The 25,403-nt window shown below is 41.3% G+C and overlaps 1 protein-coding gene across 2 annotated transcripts in view; it reads right to left on the bottom strand.

The window, feature by feature from the left end:
* The window catches only part of MMP16 (matrix metallopeptidase 16), a 185,969-nt gene that overhangs the window by 53,809 nt on the left and 106,757 nt on the right, over nt 1–25,403 (bottom strand). For both annotated transcript variants that reach the window (XM_028736577.2, XM_077932873.1), the window contains 2 exons: nt 17,329–17,490; nt 12,839–13,053 (listed from right to left, as the gene is read on the bottom strand). In XM_028736577.2, coding sequence (XP_028592410.1) covers nt 12,839–13,053; nt 17,329–17,490 — 377 coding nt within the window. The remainder of the gene's footprint in view (nt 1–12,838; nt 13,054–17,328; nt 17,491–25,403) is intronic.

The raw sequence follows: 25,403 nt of genomic DNA, 5'->3' as shown, positions 1-25,403 counted from the left end.
TCTCTCTTATTTCCCACCAACAATCTAATCTTGGGTTCCCTGTTTCTAAATTTGTGTCCTGCAAATTTGTTGGAACCCTAGTATGAAAAACTCAGCACATTTCATTAAAGAACTGAATTTTCAAGTCTTGAATTTAGAAACTCAGGCCATCTAAAAATATCTATTTTCATCCAAATGAAACAAAATTGCAATTCAGTAGCACCAATCTATTAAAAATGCTTGTGTACTTCTATTTTTCTAAGAATATATATTCAATATAGTTACATACTTGAGTATTAGTCATGCTGCGAATATAGATATGGAAACTAAATAGGAACTATCACGCAATCATACAATCAGACACCTGCTATGCTTCCAGTTAATCAGTGTTATTTTTGCAATACTTTCAATATGAAATCATTATTCATTTTTTCTACATAGCTGGTCAGTATATCATCATCATCATCAACTACAACAACAGCTTTTACAGACTTTTAAAAAATGGAAACGTGTAATTTTTATTACCTGTGTAATGCTATTTGTATATATGTTGTTTTATAAAGTAATGAATAAAAAACTGGTCCTTACTCCATGAAACTTGCAAATCTTACAAATTCACAATACGAACTTTGAACCCATGTAACTTAAATTGAAGACTGACTTCTATACTGACGCTTATGGACAATGAATACAATAATCCATTGCTGTATGTCAGAAGTAAGTTCCATTAAGTTCAACGAGACTTACTCAAGTAGCCTAGATAACATTGATTATCATTGCATGATAATAAGAAATATAGAGAACCAACATCCCTAGGAGGTCATCAATAATGTGAGAAAACATGGCCTGGAATTAAGGTAAAGGTAAAGGTACCCCTGCCCGTGTGGGCCAGTCTTGACAGACTCTGGGGTTGTGCGCCCATCTCACTCAAGAGGCCGGGGGCCAGCGCTGTCCAGAGACACTTCCGGGTCACGTGGCCAGCGTGACAAAGCTGCATCTGGCGAGCCAGCACAGCACACGGAAACGCCGTTTACCTTCCCGCTGGTAAGCGGTCCCTATTTATCTACTTGCACCCGGGGGTGCTTTCGAACTGCTAGGTTGGCAGGCGCTGGGACCGAGCAGCGGGAGCGCACTCCGCCGCGGGGATTCGAACCGCCGACCTTTTGATCGGCAAGCCCTAGGCGCTGAGGCTTTTACCCACAGCGCCACCCGCGTCCCTGGAATTACTTCCCATCAATGGCATAACAATGTACAGCACAGCTAGTTGTTTCAGAACTTGAACTGTCCATTGGACTGTCGATAACACTTTAAGTGTATGAGATACAGTGGTACCTTGGTTTGCGACCGTTTTGGATTACAACCGCGTCAAACCCAGAAGTGTGTATCCCTTTTTTTGGATTACAACCCATTTTTTTTGGAGGCCCCATTGGTGAAAGCGCGCCTTGGGTTACAACCTGTTTTGGTTTACAACCGGACATCCAGAATGGATTATGGTTGTAAACCAAGGTACCACTGTATAGCAATATTGTTTGTTCGTAAGGACCTGATTGCCCAGCTGATACTCCTTCTCAATGCTGGAGTGGATAAAAAGCCATGATTCAATAAAAAGATTTTCATTTTCTGACAACTGTTTTAAAGTATCTTAATTCAAAGCTAAGGGAGTAATAATCTATGGATGGCATTCCAGGAAATGGATTCAGGAAATGCCATTCTGTATATCAGTGTATCATTCATGGAGCTCATCTAGGTAATTATCTACCTGAGCTCTGGGTTACCAAAGTCTGGGCTATGGCCATATTAATCAGCAACACAAATAACAAGTTTCAGCGATAATACTATTTCATCCATCCCACCACAGAAAAGGTCCGTGTTTTTTTCTACATAAGTAATGTATTTCTCCTAAAAATGGAACACAAAGAAAGGTTATCTTAGCACATAGGTGTGGGAGTATGCAATTCTTCAGATATTTGGACCCCCAGCCAGTTAGGGTGGCTTGCATGGCAAAGAAGGAAAGAACAGTAATTTTACTGAAGAGTTTTTAAATAGACCTCTGAAGCCTTTGTCCTCGTAATTCCTATCCCTATCTGCTTGTTCACACTTATCAGTGCCTTCCCATCTTCCACTGGGCACTCACCAACCCCAAAAATATACAGTGGTACCTCGGGTTACATATACTTCAGGTTACAGACGCTTCAGGTTACAGACTCCGCTAACCCAGAAATAGTACCTTGGGTTAAGAACTTTGCTTCAGGATGAGAACAGAAATCGTGCTCCAGCGGCACAACGGCAGCAGGAGGCCCCATTAGCTAAAGTGGTGCTTCAGGTTAAGAACAGTTTCAGGTTAAGAACGGACCTCCGGAACGAATTAAATACTTAACCTGAGGTACCACTGTACAGCTCACATACAAAGACATAGAAAACAGAGTGTGGGATTAACTGGATTCCAAGAGGAGAGTTTCACTTCCAGCCAAGCGTGATGGGATGTTACAAACCAAGCTTTTTATATCTTCTTATATCTTTTTATATCTTCTTCTAATCAAGCTTATGTTTTGTAAAATTGTGTTAATCTTCTATGATCACTACAAGCTTTAAAAAGGAAAAAAAAATCCAGTTATAGGAATATTTGCTCCAAATTATGTAAGGGGTACTCTAATAAATTATTTTTCATTCAAAAGTCCTCTCCCATCTTTGAATGAGCATGATTAATTAACATAAATAGGGATAATACCTCTACAGCTGAACGTATTATAGTGTTATACTATTTCGAGAAATATGTACATGCCCATATGTATTATTCAGATGTAAATGCAACTGAAACTAGAGAAGTGTTCCCAAGGGAGTGAAAGCAACGCCATTAAAGATGCTGTTCTGAAGGAATTGTCTGAAGCTTGCAATATTTCCAAATGCAACAAGACAAGCACAACAACTAAATGAAGACTAACAGTGGTCAAAGGCCATTATGTGCTTCGCTCCCTTCCATGCCAGCCCACAAAAAAAAAAAAAAACGGCACCGCACATTGTACAGAAAATAGTGCTAGCTAAAACTCAAAATTAAATGCAACTAGAGTAAGGGACGCAGGTGGCGCTGTGGGTTAAACCACAGAGCCTAGGACTTGCCGATCGCATGGTCGGTGGTTCGAATCCCTGCGGCGGGGTGCGCTCCCGTTGCTCGGTCCCAGTGCCTGCCAACCTAGCAGTTCGAAAGCACCCCCGGGTGCAAGTAGATAAATAGGGACCGCTTACTAGCGGGAAGGTAAACGGCGTTTCCGTGTGCGGCTCTGGCTCGCCAGAGCAGCTTCGTCACGCTGGCCACGTGACCCGGAAGTGTCTGCGGACAGCGCTGGCTCCCGGCCTATAGAGTGAGATGAGCGTACAACCCCAGAGTCTGTCAAGACTGGCCCGTACGGGCAGGGGTACCTTTACCTTTACCTTTTAGAGCAAGGGCAAACCATGCAGAATTAATTATACCATATTAATTATACCATATTAAGAAGCAGAAGTTAACATGGACACTATAGTCACATCCACACCATGCACTGAAAGCATATGTTAAGATTCCTGCTCCGTGATTGCAGTCATGAGATTGTTGTCTATCACATGACGGTGTGTGTTTTGACTCCACAGAGTGGGAAGTGATGGAGACAGGATGTTTGTGTTACTGTATTCTATGAAGTGGGACTATTGTCTTTTGTTTCTTCTCTTTGCTGTTTGATGCTGAAGAGGAAGGAGCTGAGCTAAGATGCTCTGAGTGTGTATATGTAAATAAACGTAGATTAGCCAAATGCTGAGCTACTGAGGTCTGTTACTCAAACTGTGCAGATTCTGCGGATCCCTAAGTGTGTTGATGTCTGTTGGCATTGGTCGCTGTGATGTTCGGGCAGAAGAAAGCTTTTGAAGCTCCCGAACGATCGACCAGGAGGGAGAGAACATGCCAGTCGGGCAGGTGTCTCTACCAGGGTCCTACTCGAGAGTAAGATGACTCCTGACAGCATTTGGCTCCCCCCCCAAAAAAAAAATTCCTGGGAACTGTAGTTTGTTAAGGATGCTGGAAATTGTAGCCCTGTGGGAGGTGAACTACAGTTCCCATGATTCTTCTTTTATGGCAGGGAGTCCATGTGCTTTTATTGATTGCATGGTGTGGATGTGACTTATGGTAAGACAAGGAAAACAAAGAATAAATCAATTTGGGAAGGACTGGGATTTCAAGAAATTTCAAAATGTGCAATAAGGAATGGTAAGATGTAGCTCATTTTTTAGTGCAGGCACTGAGGAAACACTTACAGACCCCAGTCTTCTTGAAAGTAAATGGTCTCCAAAATTACAGAGTAAGGAATGGGTGCCTACGGAGTTAGTGATTTTTCAGAGTGGGAGCAAAATTTCTTGAGGTTCAGTGTCGGTGGCAGCAGCAGTTCTGCATCTTTTAATGGGTTTTTCGAAGGGGTAGGATAGGACTTCTGCCTTAGTGTCAGTGAACATCTTCTCTGCAGCCACTAGCTACCATTTTCCCCACCAGAATGATTTCGCTTTGTACCACAGCATTTGTGGAAATAGTAGTGGTTGCTAGGAGGTGTTCCCCCCGCCCTGCCCCAAAGCTCCTGGAACAGAGCTTTTTTTACAGAGGAAAGTTATGTTGCTGCCACTACCAGAGGAAACAGCAAAATATATTAGGTTGTCAATTGCTGCTGCTGCTAAGGGAAAGCCTACTGAATAATTTATTTATTTATTTATTTATTTATTTATTTATTTATTTATTTATTTATTTCTGCTTCCTAAAAAGAACGTCCCCACCAGAGTTTTTGGGGTTTTTTTTTGGAAAAAATCATTTCCCTTGAATTTTGAGCAGAAAGTTCTCCATTGACAACTTTAGTTCAGACCTTATTCCTGGTGGTCTCTGGGGTTGTCTTGCAGATTCTCCAGCTCCCTGTGTGATTGGGTTGAAGCACTCAATAAGAAGCTGCCAGATATCATGGCTGTAAATGCAGCTTCTGAATAAACCATGGCGGCTTCGTCTCTAATCAATGTATTTAGTATTAGGGTCTAATATATTGAATGGAAAAGCCAAGAGAACAAGGGTGTAAAAACCCTGAAGTGTTACTGTTACTTACACGTCCTAGAGTGCTTCCAGAGGCAATTCCAATTGCTTCTCAAAATGTCTACCTAAATTAGTTGAAAGGCTATCGTTTTGTAGTAACAAGAAAATTTAATTAAGCCTTGTGCTTGATGTGCTCTTGCAATTATTCCCCTTGGTTCCATTATAATGTATTTTAATACTACAAGATAACACTTGTTTGTGGTAAAAAAAACCTGAAGAAACGTCTCAGTGTAATTTTAGATTATTCCTCGCTGTGAATATTTGTAATTATTTTTGTCAATTATGCACTTTTTTTGTTCTCCCGCCAACAGAATATTTTTAATCAGTTCATGCAGTGAACAGATTTGAAAGCAACCTTTCCCCTAGGCCCCTTAAGCAAGCTGATTCCTAAGAATATAGAATATTCTCGATGAGATCTACATTTGATCTATACTAAGAGCGATTTTGTTTGACTAATTACACAGACCTTTGGGGATGCAGAAGCACCACCTTCGAATAAAACATCAGCTAACCTTTTGATCTTTGCTAGACATGTGTCTGTGCATGTAGCCGATGCTAAAGGAATCAAAATGGATTTCTGTGGAGCTGTCTATTATTTCTATTAATTTCTGAATTGCCTTTCACATGAGTCTCAATGTGATCTGGAAACATAGCCTAAAAACAACTGACAACAAAATTAGGTTTAAGATACAAAATCTTTGTGCAACAAAAATATATCCAGTTTCAATAGTAGTATAATACTATAATAGTAGATACCTGTTGTATCTCATAATTAAGGGACTAGAAACCAGGTGCAGGATGAAATCTCTTAGAACAGTCCCTCAAATTTCCACATCCTACTGAACTTTGCCTTGTCTCTCTACTGCATTAATCATGGTTAATGCTAACCAGAATTTCACCCCAAACTAAGAACTATCGTCTGTAGCCATTTTCTATCACTGTTTTCAAATCCCATGCTAATAATAATAATAATAATAATAATAATTTATTATTTATACCTCACCTATTTGGCTGGGTTTCCCCAGCCACTCTGGGCGGCTTCCAGCAAAATATTAAAATACAATAGTCTGTCAAACATTAAAAGCTTCCCTAAAGAGGGTTGCCTTCAGATGTCTTCCCACCTCTGTCATCTTCCACTGACCTATTGGCAGTGTCAGCACTAACTCTCCCTCCGACATTGTCCTCTACTCCAGGCATGTCCAACTCCCAAGAGACTGTGATCAATATAAAAAAATATAAAAGTATATACTTTTATAAAAGGGGCGCGGGTGGCACTATGGGTTAAACCACAGAGCCTAGGGCTTGCCGATCAGAAGGTCGGTGGTTCAAATCCCCGTGACGGGGTGAGCTCCCGTTGCTCGGTCCCTGCTCCTGCCAACCTAGCAGTTCGAAAACATGTCAGAGTGCAAGTAGATAAATAGGTACCACTCCGGCGGGAAGGTAAACGGCGTTCTGGTTTGCCAGAAGTGGCTTAGTCATGCTGGTCACATGACCCGGAAGCTGTCTGCAGACAAATGCCGGCTCCCTCAGCCTATAGAGCGAGATGAGCACTCAACCCCAGAGTCGGTCACAACTGGACCTAATGGTCAGGGGTCCCTTTACCTTTATATACTTTTATAAAAAGTATAAAAAAACTGACAGTTCTATCCATTGTTATTGGAGGGAGGAAGAGCATACGAGGGGTGGGTGGATTCCCCAGAGTTATTGAGGGGTTTTTTTAGGAGTGCCCAGGGTTGTTGAGCACTTTGGGGGGGGGGGATTGCACACAGTCTTTTAGCTTTTTCCTTGTAACTTTTTGTACACGGTAAGGATCCCGTGATCTACCAGGATCAGCTCAGGATCTAACGGTAGCTCGCGATCTACTGGTTGGACATCCCTGCTCTTCTCCATCAAGCAGCTGCTACAATCTCAGAAACTATACTCCAGAAGAGCAGCAGGGCTGCAGGAATAGTGAAGAGTTTGGATTTGATATCCCGCTTTATCACTACCCGAAGGAGTCTCTAAGCGGCTAACAATCTCCTTTTCCCTTCCTTCCCCACAACAAACACTCTGTGAGGTGAGTGAGGCTGAGAGACTTCAGAGAAGTGTGACTGGCCCAAGGTCACCCAGCAGCTGCATGTGGAGGAGCGGGGAATTGAACCCGGTTCACCAGATTAGGAGTCTGCCACTCTTAACCACTACACCACACCGGCTCTCACCACACCAGTAGGTCTTGAACTGTTGAGACCATCTCTGCTTTAAGAGGAAACCCCTGGTGCCTTTGGTGTTGTGTGGAGTCCATCATTTCAACAGCGGATGCAACTGGGCAGGGAAGAGAGCTGCAAACGAACTCCAGATGTGTTTCAGTGCAGCCCTTCCTGGATTTTTCCGCAACTGTACTGATGCCACAAACTGACTCCGCGTGAAAAGAAAGCTTTTCACAGCATGCAACTCCAGTCTTTTGGGGGGGTCACACTGGCAATATATATTAGCAGTGGAAGGGGTGTTTACAATGAATCCTCCCAAGAACAGAGGCAGTCTAGCTATCCATGTTGGAGCTAGAAAGTGGGGAGAATTTCCAAGGTAATATTTGGCTGTTGAAGGCAACATTCGGCCAAATTCCCAAGGAAACCTCCCTGCCTTGTTTGTCTAGGCAGATAAGGAGATGATGTCAGTATTAGGTACTCAAGATATCAGGCAGTCTGAGGGGAGCAGGTGAGGGGGGGGAGAGCTTTCATGAAATTAACCATGGTTTGATAATCTGTGGGACAATTTGTGGTTTGTTTCTGTGAAACTATATATAGCAACTATAACTGTATTATTAGGGTATGATATTTAATTTTCATGGCTGCATTAGATGACTGCCCGCTGAAAGTCCAGCTGATTCTATTTCACTTTTGCGTTCATTATTCTAAAAAAAGATTACTAATTGTTTCTTTCAATCGCTCAAAAGTAAAACCCGCTTACGTGTGCGTTCTGTGCAATTTTGACCTTCTCTCTAACTGCCACACAGTTCAGCAGTAAAATGTACTGCTCCACTACTGGAATCCAAAGTTTTTATTTGAATAACATACTTCTGTAGAAATTTCCCAGGCTTCTACTGACAGGCCAGACATTCACAGAGGCAAGCAATCACAAGACAGCTCTATTAACAATCTTGAAGAGGTATGGGATAAATAAATACCTATCACTTTAGAAACAATAATAATAAAATACTGGTGCTTTTCCTTCCCTCCTCAATGCCACTTTATCCTCCATTCTTAATCTTTAATTTCCTATCCCCAAATCCCTTTATAGTGAAATTACTAATCTGCTAATGAGAAACAGCATATTCATCAAAACCAATTAATGTCATATTGTTTGCAGTGATACCTTCTCTCTCTACCCCCTTTCCCTTCAGTTTAATAGGACTGTTGCTGTTAATGCTCAATCTAAAATGGAATTTTAATTACATGCACAGAGTTTCATATGAAAGATAGTGCAGACTAAACTAATGGGCAGAGGTGACGACAGCTACCATTTCACCGCAATAAAGTCAAATTTGGCCTGTCTTACGCTGCAGGAAAAAAGACGTTGCAATGTTTCTTGACAGCTGCAGTGATAGGAAACATATTTTGCTTGAATTGCTGAAGGAGCACATGTTAATTCTTCACAAAATATTTTGTCGTTAGCCAAAGAATACTCTTTATGGGGAAAATAAAGCAGGACTCTATAGGCAAGCCAGTGTGCACATCAGATTTAATCTGCTAGGAGCCCTGAGGCTGCCTGCATTCACTGTGAGTCCTACTCAGAGTAGACCCATTGAAAATAATGAACAAAACTAACTTAGGTCTATTAATTTCAATGGGTCTACTCTGTGTAAAACTTAAGCGACTACAACGCCTGGTTTCAAAATCCCACTCAACCATGAAACTTATTGAGTGGCATTGGAACAAGCTATTGTTTCTCAGTCAAATCACTTCACAAAGTTAAATGGAAAACCACCAAAAGCTCAGTGAAAGAAGGATTGATAGACAAATGGATAGAATGAACAGTACTTGAAGAGGGAGGCAAGGGAACAGATGATTTCAAAGTTGGAATAAAAAGGAAGTGGGTAGCCTAGCCTATATACAATTAAACCCACCCCAAAAGATGATGTATAGGATTCCACCCCAATCCAAGCAGGGAGCCACTGACCTGCTCTTCTGCATAATCTGCAAATAATGACCAAGCACCATCCTCCTGGGTAATTTGAAACACTCATGTTTTGAGTTCACGCCAAACCACTTAGAAGTTAGACTACAGTCAAGCATTTAACATGTTGTTAAATAAATAAAAACAAATGCATAGTACTAAATGTATAGTACTACTTTGAACTTATGCTGGATATAAAGATGGTTGAATTGTATATAACAACCGAACAGGCACAAAAAGACAACTATGGGTGATATTCAACTAAGTTTTACTCTGAGTAGAACCACTGAAATTAATGAACCTGACTAAGTTGGGACCATCAATTTCAATAGGTCTGAATACCACCCCAGAGTTGTGCATTATGACCATTTATCAGGTAACTGAATACCATACAGTATTTTAAATCAATAGTATCAATTTATTGTTCTTTCCTCCTATCTATCTGTCTCAACCGTTTACATACTGCTTCACACCTCAGTCTGTAAGCCAGGTGTGGGGAATCTTTAGCTTACCCCATGGCCAGGCTTGCTAGGGCTGGTGGGAGTTCTAATTCAGCAACAACTGGAGGTCCAAAGATTCCTCACACCTGCTCTAAGTAAGGTAAAGGTAAAGGGACCCCTGACCATTAGGTCCAGTTGTGACCGACTCTGGGGTTGCAGCGCGCATCTCGCTTTATTGGCCAAGGGAGCCGGCGTACAGCTTCCGGGTCATGTGGCCAGCATGACTAAGCTGCTTCTGGTGAACCAGAGCAGCGCACGGAAATGCCATTTACCTTCCTGCCAGAGCGTTACCTATTTATCTACTTGCACTTTTACTTGCTTTTGAACTGCTAGGTTGGCAGGAGCAGGGACTGAGCAACGGGAGCTCACCCCGTCGCAGGGATTCGAACCGCCGACCTTCTGATTGGCAAGTCCTAGGCTCTGTGGTTTAACCCACAGCGCCACCTGCATCCCTTAAGTGAGGTAGGGTAAGGTTAAAAAAGTTACAATAAAAATAAAATCAGTTATCCATAAGATCAGAAAACATACTTAAAATGCCTGTTGAAATTAAAAATAAAACCTCTCATTAGGTGCTGCTCATTCAAGAGTGGGGAGGCCTCTCTGATCTCAACAGGGGTTCCACAGAGTTGGGCCCAGAGTACTGAACACATGGCTCCTGGTGGATACAAGCCATGCATCTGGGCATGAGGGATCCTCTGAAGATCTCAGTGACCGATTGGGGATATAAGGAGTCAGGCACTTAAAGTATCCTGGACCCAAGATGTTAAGAATCTTGTAAATGAATAGAAGAACCTTGAACTTGCCTTGGTACCATATCAGCAGCTTCTGCAAGCTTTTATGTGTGGGGCCCACCAACAGTCTAACTGCAGCATCTTGAAGGAGCTGGAGCTTCTTGCCCAGGACCAGGGGTACCCACACATAGAGCACATTGAAATAACAGAGTCTTAAGGTAACCAATGCAATCACCATGGCCAGCTGTAGTTGGTATACTAGGCATAGCTGTCAAAATGCTATCTGGAACCTAAAACTGTGGTTACCTGAAAATCAGAAGCGAAAGCTTTTCAAACTCCTTTTTGTGGCTATGGCAGAGGAGATAAATGGGAGGGATAAATGTGCTGTGCCTCAACACCCTCATGAAAAACTATCCCTTATGTATGCATCCGTACAGAAAAAAGGATGTTGCAATAATTCACTGCATGCAATTATAATAAATTCACCATTTTAAGGTAAATTCGCATGAACCCTTCCCAGGCAGAAAGTTCCATTGAATTAAATGGGGCTTACTTATTAGTAGACCTGTATACCATAATCAGTCAAATGAAACTAGTCTGCCTTAATAACTACTGTTATTATTTTATAATTAAAAGATAGAACCTGGATAGAAATTACAATTGATCTCTTTGTCTAAAGTCACAGGCATAGGCAAGGAATAAGATTAGTATTAGTGATGCACTGAATAATTTAGCTGTGTGTAAAACAAATTAGGGCATGTTCCTTTGTTCATAAGATGGATGGTGCAACAAAGAGGTAGGTATTTTAATATCCTGCTTAATGTCAACTTAGAAAATGAGATTCTTCCTTAACCTTTCTGCTTCATTCACAAAGATGGATGGCCACAAGGCCCTACAAAGAAAAGCACACAAATGTTTGAGGAGATGATTCAAAGAGTTGGGGCATCTCTTAGAAGTGGGAATCAAAGAAGTCACAATTTTAAAAAGGAAAATATGCTTTTTATGCTTTCAACTGAATACCTGAAATGAAATTATATAGACTCACCTACCTACAAGTTATCTATTTTGTGAAAAGGAGTAACCACAGGAAACCATGACGTACATTCTGTCAAGTGGCACTATTATGTAATACTTAGTTGCCTAAAGCATTTCAATTTAATCAACTCCAAAATGCTTTAACTCTTGAGATGCTATCACTGAAGCTGACACATTTGCAATGAGTCCTGTTACATATTATGCAAAATAGCAGAATCATCTGTGTTGAATCACCATTGGCTGTGGATTATGGCGGAAAGTACCTATGCAAGTCCATCAGTCCACTTGATGTACACTGCCAATGTAAAGTTACTTCTATGGAGAAGAAGCAACCAACCCTCCAAGGGGTGGCATTGAATTGGTATTGAGAACAGAGTTTCAGTCAGTAGGAAGAAGACAAACATTCATACATCTGATCCTTTCTTTCTTCTTTCTTTCGTTCACACAAAGTTTCTTCCCTTACTTCCTGGAGTATATCAACATTCATTGTAAAAAAGAGTCACCAACCTTTTTAGGTAGGTGGGCACATTGGAATTTTTCATCTGAATAATGTAGATTATGTTCATGTGCTTAATATGGAGAATTTGCAGAACACTGTCCCTCAGAAAACTCATTGAACGTACTGAATGATACATTTTGGCAACATCACAGGATGGTGTGCCAGATCGATATTCTTTTCCAGTAATGAGATTTGCTTTTGTTTGTTGTGTTTGAATCATTAGTGAAATCTTTGCTCCACCACGCCTGCCCAAAAGGCTTTCCAGTCCACAGGATGTCACCATATGGATGCATCTCCAAACAAGATGACAACCGAGCCAACCAAAGAGCAGCAACAGCACAAAAAGCCCACAACACCTGTGAAGGGCCTCTTATAAAACAGGCTTCCACTAGAAAAAAAATGTATCAAGGCAACCACAGCACAATGACAAACAGCCTTTATAAAGGGACTGATCTAATTATAAAGTTAAATTACAGGGTTCTTGTAAAGAAAACACAATAACAGCAATGAGCCTGGAAGTGGCTAAGTTCCCAACAAAATCATCCCTATTAGCTTCTATTCATGACTTGAATTATGCCTTTTTATCTCTGCACAGCATTCAGCATTTACTTACCATTAAATTTTGAAGCATTGCAACTTTCCGCTGACATTAATTCATTCCCCAAAATAGAAGACTCCAGCGTTTCCTCTGTTAGACATTTAAGCCATTCAGGTGTTTATTTTCTAGTTTCTTTCTTGAACTTTAGAACAGCAAGAAAGCTCAGGAGCAGAGGCATGATGAATGAGAGGCGGTTTTCGAAAAGGCAGAAATGTTGTCACTTAATCTAACAATAAAAGAGCAGCCTCCTACCTTGAAAACAAACATTTCCCGGCGAAGAATGGCTAGAGTGTTAAAATTTCCATCGCAGATGTTGGGCTTGGCTCCAGGGTAAGAAGGCTTGTCTCCTGTGGGTGGCCGCGGAGGTTTAGGCCTGTCATTCTTCCGTGGATCTGCTGGAGGGACAGAACGATGTGGGGGCACTGTTGGCAGAGGTCTTGTTGGTGGCGGGAGTTTGTCAGGTGGCCCTTTGGGAAGAAAAAATGATACTAGCAGATTAACATCTAGGAGACTGCATACTGTTCAGTTGGTGATGCCATGAGCTGAATTGCACAGGAGCTGCAAATTAAACCCACATGGAACAAGCAAATTTGCACAGAAAATCTGGCGAATAAAGGGAGCTGGTATCTCAACAGTGGCTTGCTTGTGGCCCTTAAAACTATGGTGTGGCTGAGTTCCACAGCCTTTATCGCCAATCCTACCAATTAATTGGGATGGAAATGTTCAAACAGTAATCTGCAGTTAAAGCTTAAGTTAATTAATCACACTTGAGTAGCTGATTAGAGCTTGCAGCCCTGTAACTTTTTCCATTTTTCTTTTTTAAAAAAATGATTGCTAAACTTCTTAGCAGCAGAGATAAGTCTTAATACACGGTCGCAAAAAATGTCTGCTGCCAGTGTATTTCCTTCTTTACTATAAATTGGGAAATGGACAAATTGGAATTAGTTGCTAGCTTCAAGGCCAGACTACTCACACTGAATTAATTAGATCTAATCAACTTCGCATAATTCCAGTCATGCTGAATGTGCATAATTTGGGTTACTGAATTTTTGCTATTTGGATTTGCTGTAAGTTACCAGTAGCTCCAGCTATTTTATACTGTCTTGTTCACTGAAGCCAAATCATACTTAGGGCAACCACTACTCTCCCTGGACAAGAAGTTCTCAAAGAAGAACCTGTGTATAACTGATTCTGAACAGCTGGTGCCTGATTCAAATTGGGGTCTAATGTCTAGTCATCACAAATAGCGGCTGAGGAGGCAAACTTGTGTTTGGACTGCATCATTCTAGACTGCAGGTTTCACTGAACATCCGTTTCCTCTGCCAAGGAAGCTATCACTGTGGTTTACAAAAGTATGCATGGTGTGAAATAAGTGGAGATATGCATTTCTCTTCCTGCACTACAATTTGTGGTCATCCACTAAAATTGACTGGCAGTAGATTCAGGGAAGACAAAAACAAAGTGTTTCTTCATGCAAAATGTCATTAAGTTGTGGAATCTCCCACCACAAGGTATTTGCCAAGGACAATAACCTGTGGGTTAGAGCAGGTGTGGAGAACCTCTCCAGACATTGCTGAGCTGAAAGGTCAATCACTACTGACCATTGGCCATGTTTGCTGCGGTTGATGAGAGGGCAATATCTGGAGGGCCAAAGGTTCCCCACACCTGGATTGGAGGATTTCATTTGACAGGTCCATGGATAATCTTTTAATTGTCATGGTGAAATGAAGCCACCAAGTTCAGAGTGCCGGTTGCTAGAAGGAACTTCGTAGTTATGGTGTCAGGCTGTGGGGTGGGGGACCAAAGGTGGTTGACATTTTTAAACTACTAAAACAAATACAAAATATAAAACGAAGAGTGACAAGAGCCAATGGTATGTGATCTTTGGCCTGGGCTTCCTTACTTCTGCTGGTCAAGGATGCTGGGCGTTCTAGCCCATCTTAAGTCCACGCTGGGTATGACATAGTTGAATACAACCCTAAATACTTATTGACAAAACCTTCACAACAGCTATCCTTAGCAAGTCACTGATTCAGTCCACAGCTTCTTACCTAAGGAAACCAATGAACCAGCAAACAATATTTAATCTAAATAGTAAAACAAAGGCCACTGTTGATTTTATCACTGTGGCAGCAGAATCAGGTATCTTCCAGGAGACAATATCTGGTTGAAAAATGCTAAATCCAAACTAAAGTTTCCACGTGCTATTTGCTAGTGATGTCATGTTTAACTTCCCAAGGGCAATAAAACTCTTCAAAGTACAGCTTACAGCTGCTAGATACTGGTATTTAGTATGAAGGCAAAATAACCTTGTCTGGCCCTTCTGTCTAGACTCATGAGGTCATAGAAAACATCTTCTTCTGCTTAACCACACAGGAGAAACCCAACCATTTAATTTCCTCCGTGGAGCAGCCTGGATATGATAACACATATGCAACAGAGTGGCATCTACCATGCTGCTCCTATATAATCTTATATCAATGCACCCAATGCTTAGCACCCAGTTCAACAGTGCACATTGGAGCAAGAGAATATTCCTCTCTGCCTGAATCGGCTTGCAAACTAAAAAAGCCACACACATTTCTCAGAAGAGAAAGTAAGCAAAGGAGAGAGAAAGAGGAAGGAACAGCAAACAGAAGTTTAAATCAAACTTTAAAATACAAGAAGCCACAATGAATAAATGAACAGAAAAAATGTCAGAAGGCAAATAAAAAAATGGCAGTGCTGATCCTACACCATTTTGGTGGTACCTGGAGTGGGGGGGGGAGAGTGCAAATGGTGTGTCCATCCCCATCCCCTCTAATGATATGTGTTTGCTGAATTTATCTCTGCATGGATCTAAATTGCATGCAGAATATTTGAAAACCTTTGGGCAAAACTCAACCCTGAAAAGGGTTGTTGTGGTGATTTACTACCTTAGCAGTGGTATCGGCTCATTATAAATACTACTTGTTATGCTTATCTTTAGGGGGAAGATCTGGCATTTCTAGTACTTAAAGGAGAGAGGAGCTCAATTTGCCTGGTGCGAAAGAAAAAAGGAACATTATGATGAACTTCTGTAAGGCTATATTGGAATGAGTCAAGAGAGGAGCTCAGTTGGTAGAGCATGGCTCTCTTAAGCTCGGAGTCGTGAGTTAGAGCCCCATGTTGGGGGAAAGATTCCTGCACTGCAGGGGGTTGGACTAGACAATCCTCTGTTACGAAAAAGGAGCAATGCAGATGCGAGCTCCAGATGGCTGGAATGCCAGACAGGATGTTTCTGCTTGTGGCTGAACCGTGGGAACAAAGGGGCAGTCTATTCACTGTGCTGAGCACCGGATGTTAGCTCAGAGTGTCATCTGACCTGTACTGGAAGTACAGGGGAGGAGTTTCCTTTCTCTCTGTTGTTGGTGTTAAGAGAGTACAGACACGTTTCTCTGTACTGCTGTGAAGACAGAAATAAAAGGCATGTAAATAGATTTCTGTCTGTTTCTTTCCCCTCCCTGAGGGAAACAGGGAGGAGGGGGAATTGGTGTGTCCCCCTCACGCTGAGTGGGATCGCCGATAGAAGATCTCGCCTGAACTTGCCGGGAGTCGCAGACCAGGGAGGTCAACAAGGAATTAAGCCGGGTGCCTGGAGAGTGGCCAATTCCTCTGATAAGGCTTAATTTCAACATCCTCAAGGTCCCTTCCAACTCCACAATTCTGTGATTCTGTGAGTCAAGTGCAAGCAAGTGCTTCAGTGAAGCAATCAAATGGAAAGGATGGCTGGAGTGAAGAAGGACCAGGAGCTGAAAACAAATGAAGACTGAGCCAATGGTTTGTCCTGGAGGAAGTCAGCTTACTATGTTTCATGACTAGAGCAGATATGACTAGAGCAGATATAAGCAATAAGATAGAAGAAAGAGGAAAGAGAAGGGCAAAGAAAAGAGGAAATATTAATATTTTAAGAGAAGTCTAGGTTCTCCTTGAATAAAAAATATTTGTACTACTTGGTTAAATATTTAAGAACATTGTTGCTGTTAAGTGTGGATTTCAGTTCAACTTGTGAACAGTATCTGAAACATGGTAGTTTGGCAAAAGCCCTTGGCTTTATCTCAACACAGAATCAAAATCCCTTCAAGGAAATGGATACAAACAACAAGAACAAATAGTTATTGTAGTTTGCATGTTCATATTTGTTCAGTTGCAAGCACAACCCTCAAGCTACAAAGTCTGACTCGAAATTGTAAGGTAATTCCCAGAAATGTTTAAGAGACATCTACCCCTCCTTTTAACATTCTAAACATGCTGTAATGCAGGCATCAGCAAACTTTTTCAGCAGGGGGCCAGTCCACTGTGCCTCAGACCTTGTGGGGGGGGGGGCGGACTATATTTTGGAGGGAAAAAAATGAATGAATTCCTATGCCCAGAGATGCATTTTAAATAACCCAGAGATGCATTTTAAATAAAAGGACACATTCTATTCATGTAAAAACACACTGATTTCCAGACCACCCGCGGGCAGGATTTAGAAGGTAATTGGGCCAGATCCGGCCCCCAGGCCTTAGTTTGCCTACCCATACATGGGAGTTTTTAAACAAGTGGGTTGCCTCATTCACTTCAATGAAGGGAACAGATAGTGTGCATACAAGGAGTTCATAAGCAGATGTGCAACCTTCAATGGATGCATAGTGTGCACAACACTGCAGCAGTGTAGATATCTGGAAGTGATCCATCCCCATTAGAATTTTTAAAATATTTTAAAGAAATAACCAGCATACCATATATCTTTTGGATACCCTGCAAATCATCATTAGGTAGTTTGAAGTTGTCGGTTTCCATGTACTGGTAAAATGGAGCCATGATGGCAGTAGGGTCATTTGAATGCTCCAGACCCAAAGCATGCCCCAGTTCATGAACTGCAACTAGAAACAAATCGTTCCCTGGAGGAAAAGAAGAAAGAAAGAGGAAAGTTTTAAAACCGCCTTATCAATACATTCACTGCATTTGACACAAAGCACTTCTTGAATGACTTCAAATCATTTCGCCTACAGTTTAGACATGGCCACCCCACACTTCCTCAGGCTCCCTGCTTTAGGAGTCAAAAGCTCCCAAAGGAATCTTAAGTATGCTCTTCTTCTGTGTGATTGAATCATGTGTGGCTGACTATACGTGTGAAGCTGGGAAATAAATAATAATAATTTTGATTCAAACCTGGAAAAGGCGGGAAAGAGCTGGAGAGTCCTCTTGGTTTATGAGGAGACCCTCCCCGGAGCCCAAACACAACAGCAGTGAGGGAGGAGAAAATCCCAAAGGGACGGGACATAGTAGTTTTGGCTATCCAGTCTCCCCACCTAGCTGTGAATGCATGTGCTAGCACATCCTCCAGCCAGCCCTAGAGCAACAATTCTAATTGTGGATATTTATGGATACAGTATTTTTGGTCTGGATTGGAGAGAGTGTGGCAGAGAGGGTGTTGAGAGGGTGCTCCCCACTTATGCAATTTTCACTTATTTGTGCTGGGCCCCTGAACATAACCCCCATGTAAGTGGGGGGGGGGGGGAACCTGTACTGAAAAATGTAATGAAAGTGAAAAATAATAATAATGATTTCCACAACTATATTTTTGAGGTTTTTTAAACATCTGGGAGCAAACATTTCATGGTAAGCACTTGGTGAAAAATAGACTTGCATGCTAAAGGCTATAGTAAGTAGTAACAATTCATCAAGTATATGAATGCAAGCTTATTTGCCAATTATTATCATTTATTAAATCTGGATACTGCCCTTCATCCAAAGATCACAGGGGATCTCATTTTGTAAAAATACAAAATGAGCACCAAAAATACATAATAAAAACAAGAACAAAAGCAAACCAAAAACCACCTTCCCACAACACATTTAAAAGGACAGAATATTAATCAGCAAAAGGCTTGGTTACAGAGAAACATTTTCGCTGGTGCCAAAAGATAAGTAATGAAGGCAGCAGGTGAGCCTTACCCCAAATATCCCAAATTGGAGAAGTGCTTACAAAAGCTGAATAATATTACCATGTTAAGTTTCAACAACCCCAGAACTAGACTCTGCAATACAATTGGGGGACTTATTTTCAAAGCACAAGTTTCACAAATGAGTGTACCAATATATGTTTCAAACGATGCTTTCAAGATCCTGGGTAGCTGAAGTAGTGGTATGTGGTGATTGTTGTTATTAAAAAAAATAAGTTTGTTTTGTTTTATGAATCATTCCCTCGAAGCACTATTTTATCAGAGTTCAAGGTCACTCTTCCGAGTTAGAGCATAGGGGGGCAGACTAAATTAACCAAGTGTTCACAATGATGAGAAAGTCAAGGGGAATTTCAATAGAAATTGAATTGACACTTCCTTGCTTGGGTTTAGCTGGTTTGTTTCCTCCCAGAGCATTGTCTCAGAGCTATTTCGTTGTCTAAATGAATATACACAATGGGCTTATATGTGAGCTAAGTTTATTCTACTTTACTGCTGTCCTGTCTACCTGTAAAGCCCTGTGAAGCTAAACGATTCAGTATTTTATTTACTTTATTTTTAGCATTAATTTCTGGACAAAATCCCCTCAAGGTGGAAAAGGATGATATAAAATTACATTGCATTCAAAGCTTTGTATTAATAATAATGATACCACTAATGCAAAGGTACACACTAGTTTAAGGTACACACAGCCAGCACCTTACTGAAGCTAAGCAGTACAGGATCTGGTTTGTGCCTGAATGGGTGACAACAGCAACAAATGTGAGGTTCTGCACTTAGGCAGGGAGAACTACTGGCCAGAACCAGCTGCACAAATATAACTACTGGCTTGCCAATAGTACATGTGAAAAGGATCTAGGGGTCTTAGAGGGCCACAAGCTGAATATGCGTCAACAGTGTGATGCAGTAGCGGGGGCGGGGAGGGGAGATAATGCTATTCTAGGCTGCAACAACAGAAGTATAATGTCCACATTGGAGGGCATTGGACTAGATGACTCTTTGAATCCCTTCCAACCCTACAATTCTATGATCCTATGAACCTGGGAACCATGGACATACCACCTTGGATTCCATGAGAGAAGAAAAGCAAAATATAAATTTAAGAAAGAAAGAAAGGTCAAGAGCAGTTCTTTCAACTGGCGCTGGAAACACACTAGTATAAGGCCAACAGGCACAGAATTGATTTAAAGTGTTCAAATCTCTTAGCCCCATCAAGCACTCAAACAGCCACATTGTGCCAATGAGTTTGATTCTAAAGAAGACATAATTTTATTCTATCTTTCGGTTGACCATTATTACAACACTGGATGTTTGAAGGCATTCGGGAAACCTGATAAACCACAAACAAACTGCAAAAATAAATCCTAGTTTCCAGTTACGAGCAAATAGCATCCCCCCCCCCCATAACTACCTTAACTCACTGACTTCCTGTATAGGCAGTTAGGCAACCTGTGAAATTTACATTCCATGCATTCATTCATTTCATTTATATACCGCTTACCATCCAAAGCATCTTGAAGCGGTTTACAATAACTAAATACATAAGTGTGTTTAAAGATATGCATACACACACAGCCCACAATAAAGCTATGTCAAATAAATCCATCTAACACGTAACAAAATACATAAAGAATATTTGTGTCCATAAGAATAATATAAATATAATCAGAGCACCACAAGGTAGTATAATATAAAATTTCAAACATCACAACATAGATACAATTTCCATCCAAACTCACATTACCACTACAAGCATTCACTACCTCAACCAATACCTATGTCAACCATGTAAACATGAAGCACTCCTACTTAACAATATGACATCCCCCATAACAAAGGGTCACTGCCAAACATTTGTATAAAATGAATGCCTAATAGCTGAGACACTATACACACGCCCTATACACTATACACCCTATACACATGCCACTATACACTATACACATGCCCCACCCCTGCTGAACTAATCGTCCTCTCCCATCTCTCACCTGAGAAGGGCCCAAATCTATATCAGACCTGGATTTCACACTGGAGGGAACAGAACGATTTTGATCCCCTTGCTCCCAACTATAGTATTACAACATACCCAATACTGCAGAACTTAAACACCTAAAACACTTGGGTTTTTGGTGTGTGGTTTGTTTGTTTTTTGCATTCTGTCATATTATATTTTGTACCACTGAATGTTCAGGCACTTTCAGATGCTATAAACGTTGAAAAGAAGAAGAAGATACAATTCAATTTGCGTACTTTGTGATTCTTGGATCTAATTCACACAAGCAGTCATACTGTGCATTGAAATCCACCCGTTGCCCTGAAATCGAGTTGCTCTATTATATGTGTTCTCACAGCCTATGTTGCACTGATCATTCCGGTTACCTACTTCTGTGAGGCGTTTAGCGGTCCACAGAGCAGCCAAGTATAATTCATGGGTTGCCCACCCCAAATCCCATGGAATAAAAAGAAATGCATACATATTCAAGCCAATGTGGAAACAATAGTTTGCCTATGACAAATTTAGACAAAGGTTTTCTAATCAAGGTGGGGAATGACTAGACAGGTTGAGGGAGCTCTTGGCTAGTCCATAGAGCTATTCGTTTCTCATTAGCAAGGAAATGCTCTGAACTGTCTATATTAAACATAAATGTAGCATATAAGTTTGGGGGTTATGGGGTTAACTTGTACCTGAAGTTATTCTATCATTAAGGGCAACAATTGGGCAAATATGTAATGAAGAAGACACATTTGTTATTGATATAGTGAGAACAGGATACCTTTTTTTTCAAAACACAGCTAATAATCTATCACGTTGAAAGTGGGTCTTTACACAAACTGTATGTGGCAAGCAATGTTTCTGTGCAGGCCAGTTGCTATTGAGATGAATGAAAACTTGTGCAGGATCAATGCTCGATCAATTCCACCCTAACTCACCAGCTTACTTGCATCATTGCTGTATCAGATACCAAGAATGTGAATGTTGCACTTTCAAGCATCTCTGCCTGAAGTCCTCTCTCTTGCTGTGTCTCAATGCCACATGTGATATATCTACAGTTGAGACACTTGGTTCCCCCAGGGGATTCATCTCTGAGATTCCGCTGGTGCAGGTTCCTGCAGCACAGCTTGGGTCCAGTGTGTCAACTGAGCTGGCAGCAATGTGAAATTTACTAGAAGCTGATTATCTGCAGTTCAACAGAGGTTGGGATTCCCCCCCCCCCCTAAATTTCTCCCGGCTGCTAGCACACCATTGAAAATGAAAATAAATAAATAAATGACTGAGCTCAGCCTGTAGAGATTTGAAGTATGTTTAATATGAACCCTGATACTCAGAAATTGGTGAGCTCTGTTAAAAGACAATTAATTTATATTACTCTATGGGATTCAAATCACTTTTCAAATCAGGGAGACTGATGAAAAGAGGCCATGGGTGGACATAAATGTGAAAATGTATGCATAAAATGCCAGTATTGCAGCTTAATAAGCATGAAGGTTTTCTTCAAGTTTCTAAGAGTTAAAGCAGATGATCTGCAAGTTCCCCATATTATTTAAAATAATGCATAAATCACAAGCTTGCAAAAAAGTAAAAGGCATGCTCCTTTCCTGAAACTCAGATAATTAACCTTGATTTTATTCTGCTTCTGAGAGAGACGCACACTGCATGTTAAAAATGAAATGATGTACATTTAGAACACAGAATATATGTGGTAATCTATAAAAAGAGGTTGTCTCTGTAAGAAACCATTTGTCCCTCAGCTAAGAATGTGTGGGAATGCCAGAGGAAAGAGGTGATTAGCTTTTAAGCTCCTCATCTTCTAAGCCATTTTGACAATGCACAGAAATTGCCCTTCCTCAGGATGTTTACAAGGACTTGCCTCTAGTAAAATGTACTGAACTGTAGCCTTCCTAGCTGTCTTCACATCCCTAATGTTGATTCATTCAATCTAATTTAATTCTTGATTAAATCAGATTAGCTAGATTTGGTGATTTGCTAAGCAATTGGGTTAAACTAGATGAAGTACATCTCTATAAGGCTCTAGGAGGGACACTTTCTATACTGAGATAAAATGACAGCAAAAGAAGGGTAATAACTCTGAAATGAACATACCTCCGGATTTAAGGAACTCTGTTTACTAGGGGCATTGCATGATAAGAATTATTATAACCATTACATTTTTATATAATGTGTGTGTGTTGTTCTGGCTCCCATCCAAAACCAGTCAATTTTTTGTCGTTAAGTAAAAAAAAGTAAAATTTCATTACAGCCATTTAATGGTACAAACTCAGCAGCTAGGAAAGAACCGAATTCAATCCAGGTGCTCTTACGAGGCAGAGGAATAGGAACTATACGTCCAGTCAAAGAACAAAGGAGAAGATTTGAGAGTTCAAATTAGCAGTAGGAGTTGCAAGACTACATGGGAGCTGTGATGTTGATCCAATAAGTTTCCCTGCCCACCTGGCAAGCTTTGAAGCAGAGATGGAGAAAGCCTCTCCTCCTTCCGGAGGGGAGGGGTTGTGAGCGGGAGACGATTCCCGCGTCAAGCACGGGGCCCCTTGCCCCCTGCCGCATCATCATAGCTGGCGCGTCACGCCCCCTGTCGGGCGCCCAATCAGGAGTCACCAAGGGGGGCGTGGTTTAGCCGCTCAAATGCGGCCGCGCCAGCTATTCTCACCATTGCGCTCCCGTTTTCGCCACGAGTAGGTATTGGAATGTGTTGTTGGTGTATGGAAGGGCAAGGTGTGGCCATCGCCTACCCCTTCACTTATGGGTATTCCGTTAAAGGAATCCGGCGGGCGTGGATCCTGTCCAATGCCTGTGTGGTGGGGGGCCATGGCACGACCCTTGGTGACATCAGGGGAGAGCTTATAGTTGTATTCGCATCAACAGGCTCCCCCTACTAGTGGTTAACCCCTCACCAGACTCACCCCTCTCTGAGTGGGTGGAGTCAGAATTGCTGTGGTCCAATGTCTAAGCCAATACCTTCTCACATGCTGTAATCAATAAAGTTGTGGCCTTTTTTTGCCCATTAACCTAATATACTGTGTCCTCGTGTCTTTATTCCCCAAGTGGGAATCGGGTCTTTGAATCACAAAGTTCAGCTCTCGTGAAAAACCCTGCCCCTGTGAGCATTCTTGACCCAGAGAAAGGTTCTTTTTTGAGGGATGTGAGTCTCCTCCCTTCTCTTGATGCACAACCTCTCCTAGGGAGAGATTGCTAGGAGTGCCTCCTCTTCAAAACTCTCCTCTCCAGTCACAGCAGGCTGCATCCCTGAGCACCCTTGGGGGAAGGGGCAGCCCCAGGTCTACTACCTCATCAGGTCTAGATTCACCTGGGAGTAGGGGGCACTTAATCATGTGGGCTCTGCTACATAGCCTCTTACCCCAACTTCTCCTTCTGAGTCCCTCACTTTCAGGTACCTCCCATTCCTGATCAGATTCCAAGGGCTCAGAGGAACCATTACATTCTGAACATCAAAAGAAAATTGTGCTCTGTCATTTACCTCTTGTATTTTATATTCTTATTCCTATATTTGTTGTTTAAAGTATGATTGAAAATTATCCTTAATTGTGATATATTATGGAAATGTCTGCTCTTCTTTGGTCTGAACTCACATTTAGTTTTTTTATGCACAGTGGTACCTCGGTTTTCGAATGTAATCCATTCTTGAAGACCATTCGACTTCTAAAACATTTGAAAACCAAGGCACAAAGGTGGTCTGCAGAAAAATGAAAAACAAAACAAAACATGTACACACAGCCATTCGACTTCCGAGGCGTGTTCGAAAATGGAAGCATTCCAGGTTTTCGACATTCGAAAACTGAAACGTTTGACTTCCAAGACATTCAAAATCCGAGGTACCACTGTATTTCTGTCTGTATGGATATGCATGTTTGCACAAGACAGACAGGAATACTTTGCCGGGATTCTTTCAACATACAAGTTTATATTCTTTATTTATATAAATATTTTAATGCAAACACAGCTATCTGAAAACAAATTATAGTATAACTGAATCACATCATCAACCCTTGTTTTTAGAGCTAACCAGTACACACTCAATGGATGAAAAGAAGGGGAGAAAGCAAAAAAGGAATAACATGAATGAGAAAAAAGAGAAGAGAAATAAGTTTGTGATATGCAAAGTATTTTTTTAAAAGAAAACAGAAGCACAGAACAGAAGCACAGCAGAATGATGAGGCGATCAATACATGAAGATAGAGTGGCCATGTGTCCTGCTTTACAGACAACAAGTCCTCTATTTCAAAGGCTAGAGGAGGACAACAGGCTTTGAAGGCAACTTCAAGACAGCCTCTGTTTGAAGGGCTGTCTGGACCAAGTCTGGTTTAAGGAAAGAAGCGTAAGAAGGAAGATAAGGGACCTTGAAGTTGGCCATCAGCTGTTATCACCTGGGCAGCATTCTGAACAGGTGCCCAGTCCACTTTGGTGAGGGATATTGTATTTCTAATTAAATTAATGTGTGTGTATCTATCAAAAATCAGCATATGCACATTTCATGCTAATATCTGGCCACGTTTTCTGTCTCATTTCAAAGGGATGTTTGAAAGTAAGACCACCATAAGTGGGGCGGGGTGGGGGGTGGGAGGTGAGTTTCCTTATATTCACATTTCTTCTAGTAGATATCATAACACTACTAGATAACATATGGGTAAGGGTGATATGTAATCTGAGCAATTTAAAAGCTTGTTCTCTAATATTAATGCCCAAGAATTTTAGAAGTACAGGAGACCTGATATAAGGTCATTTTTCACTATCTAATGCCTGTTCCCCATCAGGCTTTCATATTAGAGAGATCTTCAATCAAAGCTGGATGATGCAATAATTTATACAGCTGGGA

The sequence above is a fragment of the Podarcis muralis genome, chromosome 8 (assembly GCF_964188315.1).
Source record: "Podarcis muralis chromosome 8, rPodMur119.hap1.1, whole genome shotgun sequence".
NCBI classification, from domain to species: Eukaryota; Metazoa; Chordata; class Lepidosauria; order Squamata; family Lacertidae; genus Podarcis; species Podarcis muralis.
The sequence above is the reverse complement of the archived record's forward strand: the minus strand, read 5'-3'. Positions and strand labels throughout refer to the sequence as shown.